Source organism: Limulus polyphemus, unplaced genomic scaffold, assembly GCF_000517525.1.
Source record: "Limulus polyphemus unplaced genomic scaffold, Limulus_polyphemus-2.1.2 Scaffold1714, whole genome shotgun sequence".
NCBI lineage: Eukaryota > Metazoa > Arthropoda > Merostomata > Xiphosura > Limulidae > Limulus > Limulus polyphemus.
Genome location: NW_013667324.1, coordinates 144,189 through 146,522, shown reverse-complemented (window position 1 = coordinate 146,522; position 2,334 = coordinate 144,189). Strand labels below are relative to the sequence as shown.

General features: G+C 31.7%; 1 protein-coding gene across 4 annotated transcripts in view; it reads right to left on the bottom strand.

Annotated features, from left to right (window-relative positions):
* The window catches only part of LOC106464670 (sodium channel protein para-like), a 79,872-nt gene that overhangs the window by 25,388 nt on the left and 52,150 nt on the right, over window positions 1-2,334 (bottom strand). For all 4 annotated transcript variants that reach the window (XM_022392435.1, XM_022392434.1, XM_022392437.1 and 1 more), the window contains exon 14: window positions 684-857. In XM_022392435.1, the coding sequence (XP_022248143.1) occupies window positions 684-857 (174 nt within the window). The remainder of the gene's footprint in view (window positions 1-683; window positions 858-2,334) is intronic.

The window sequence follows — 2,334 nt, the reverse complement described above, 5'->3', positions numbered from 1 at the left end:
TTTTGTAGTTTTGACTTTCTTATTTCAAAACTTTTTGTAGTATTAAAACTTTCTATATCACTATGGCTAGCTAGGTTATGTATACATCGATCCCTACTTTATAAAATTAATTTTTTTTTTATACCTATTTGTTTCCTTTTTATTAGCTATATATTTTTGTATGCTAGCAATAACAAGCATGGGGCTCATGTATACCCAATTTAATTTTACTGATCAGGATCTCCACCAACCTACCTTCAAATTTAATTATATGCCCAAAGTAGTGCATCATCCATTTTATATATATATACTAGTATCCTTTTTGGTATTGGGACCCCAGAAGTAGGAGTTCCATGAAAGAAATAGAGCAATAAAGTTATTTTTTTTTCTGTATGCTTGTCTGGAAAAATTTGAAAATTTGTTCAAATACTTAAATTTTGATTCACTCCGTAAACACATATATAGTGATTTAGGAATCAGCTTTAGTTTTGTTCAGCAAATACTGTGAAATAGTCATGGTTTTAAAGGGTGATATTTATACCCGCCATTTTGTTTCATGATGATCCCTACTATCAAGTACTACTGTATTTAATAATTTAAATGTAATGTAGTGAAAATGATGAAAACTGACAAAACTGAATAATGTCAACTAGTGAAAAATATCCAATTTAGTAATACAGTCCTAGAGAATATCTTCTACTTACCAATCTAAATGACCGTAGCACTGACAACCCCTGAACACCAGATAAGGTCAGTTCTAACAAGGACAGGGCCACAATTATGAAATCAAAGATATTCCATCCTTCTTTAAAGTAATTCTTTGGGCTCAAAGCCATCAATTTCATACAAGCTTCTATTGCAAAAGTTGCAGTAAAGAACTGGAAAGAAAAAGAGTAGCATCAGGAGTACTAATCAGTTTTAGAATTAAAGATCAAATTTAAATAGCAACAAGGTTAGAAGTATCCGAATATGTCTTAGCTTTAAAGATAGTAAAATCCATATTTGGCATGACTATCATATTATCTCAATTTCATTCTGTAAAATTTATGATAAAATTATATTAAACACATTTATAAACCTGAATAAAAGATCAAGAAAGTTGGTCAAACAAAAAAAGTAGGATATAAAAAATGATATATGAAAACAAAGTTGGATGAAAATGTAAAAATTAACAGTAAGGATTTCTTTAAGTACATTAAAGGTAAACAAAATGATAGAATGGGAGTGGGACCCTTGAGTGATGATAAAGGAAGGCTCGTATCTGCTGATTATGAGATGACTGGGTTATTAAATTCTGCTCTTTCTTCAGTTTTACTAATGAAGATTTAAGCAGTATTCCTCATTTTGAACAGTTGATAGATGGAAACAAGGTTGGGCAATATGATTGCATTAATTCTGACCTTGTTAATAAAAAATTGGGAAGTTTAAAAAACAATAAGGCTTCTGGGCCAGATAATATTTTCTCAATGGTTTTGAAGGAGATTAATGAATGGATATGTGATCCACTCACTACTATTTTTTTTAAATCTTTTAATAGTGGGGAGGTGCCAAAGGATTAGAATTTAGCTAATGCCACTCCTTTCTTCAAGGGAGGTAATAAAAATTGACCCAATAATTATAGGCCCATTAGTCTTAAGTCAGTTGTGGGAAAAGTTTTGGAAAGTCTAATTAAAGATACTTTTCAAAGTCATTTAACAAAGTTTATATTTGTATAGGATAGTCAACATGGTTTTGCTAAGGGAATATCTTGCCTTACAAATCTTTTGACATTCTTTGAAAAGGTTACTGCTGATGTAGATGAGGGTAAGGGTGCAGATTTGGTGTATCTGGATTTTCAGAAAGCATTTGACAAAGTGCCACATAAAAGGCTTGTAAAAAAACTTATCTCTATAGGTTTGGGGAATAATTTCACTACTTGGATTGATGAGTGGCTGGATGTAAGAAAGCAGAGGGTTGTTATAAATGGAGTTCAGTCAAACTGAATTAATGTCACGAGTGGGGTACCTCACAACTCAGTCTTAGAACCTTTGCTCTTTTTGACTTATATCAATGACATAGATTAAGGAAGGGTCAATAAATTACTTAAAATTTGCAGATGACATTAAGGTCTTGGATGTTGCTAGCTGTGAAGAGGATGCTGCTGCTTGACAAAAGGATTTAGCTCATTTAGTGAGTTGGGCAAATAAATGGAAAATGGGTTTTAATTATAAGAAAAGCAAGATAATGTATGTGGGTTACCATAATTTGGATGGAAATAATCTTAACATTATCAAGAAAGAAATAGATTTTGGTGTAATGATTGATCAGTCTCTTAAGCCATCCAAGCAGTGTGCTGTTCTTAGTGGTAGGGCAAAT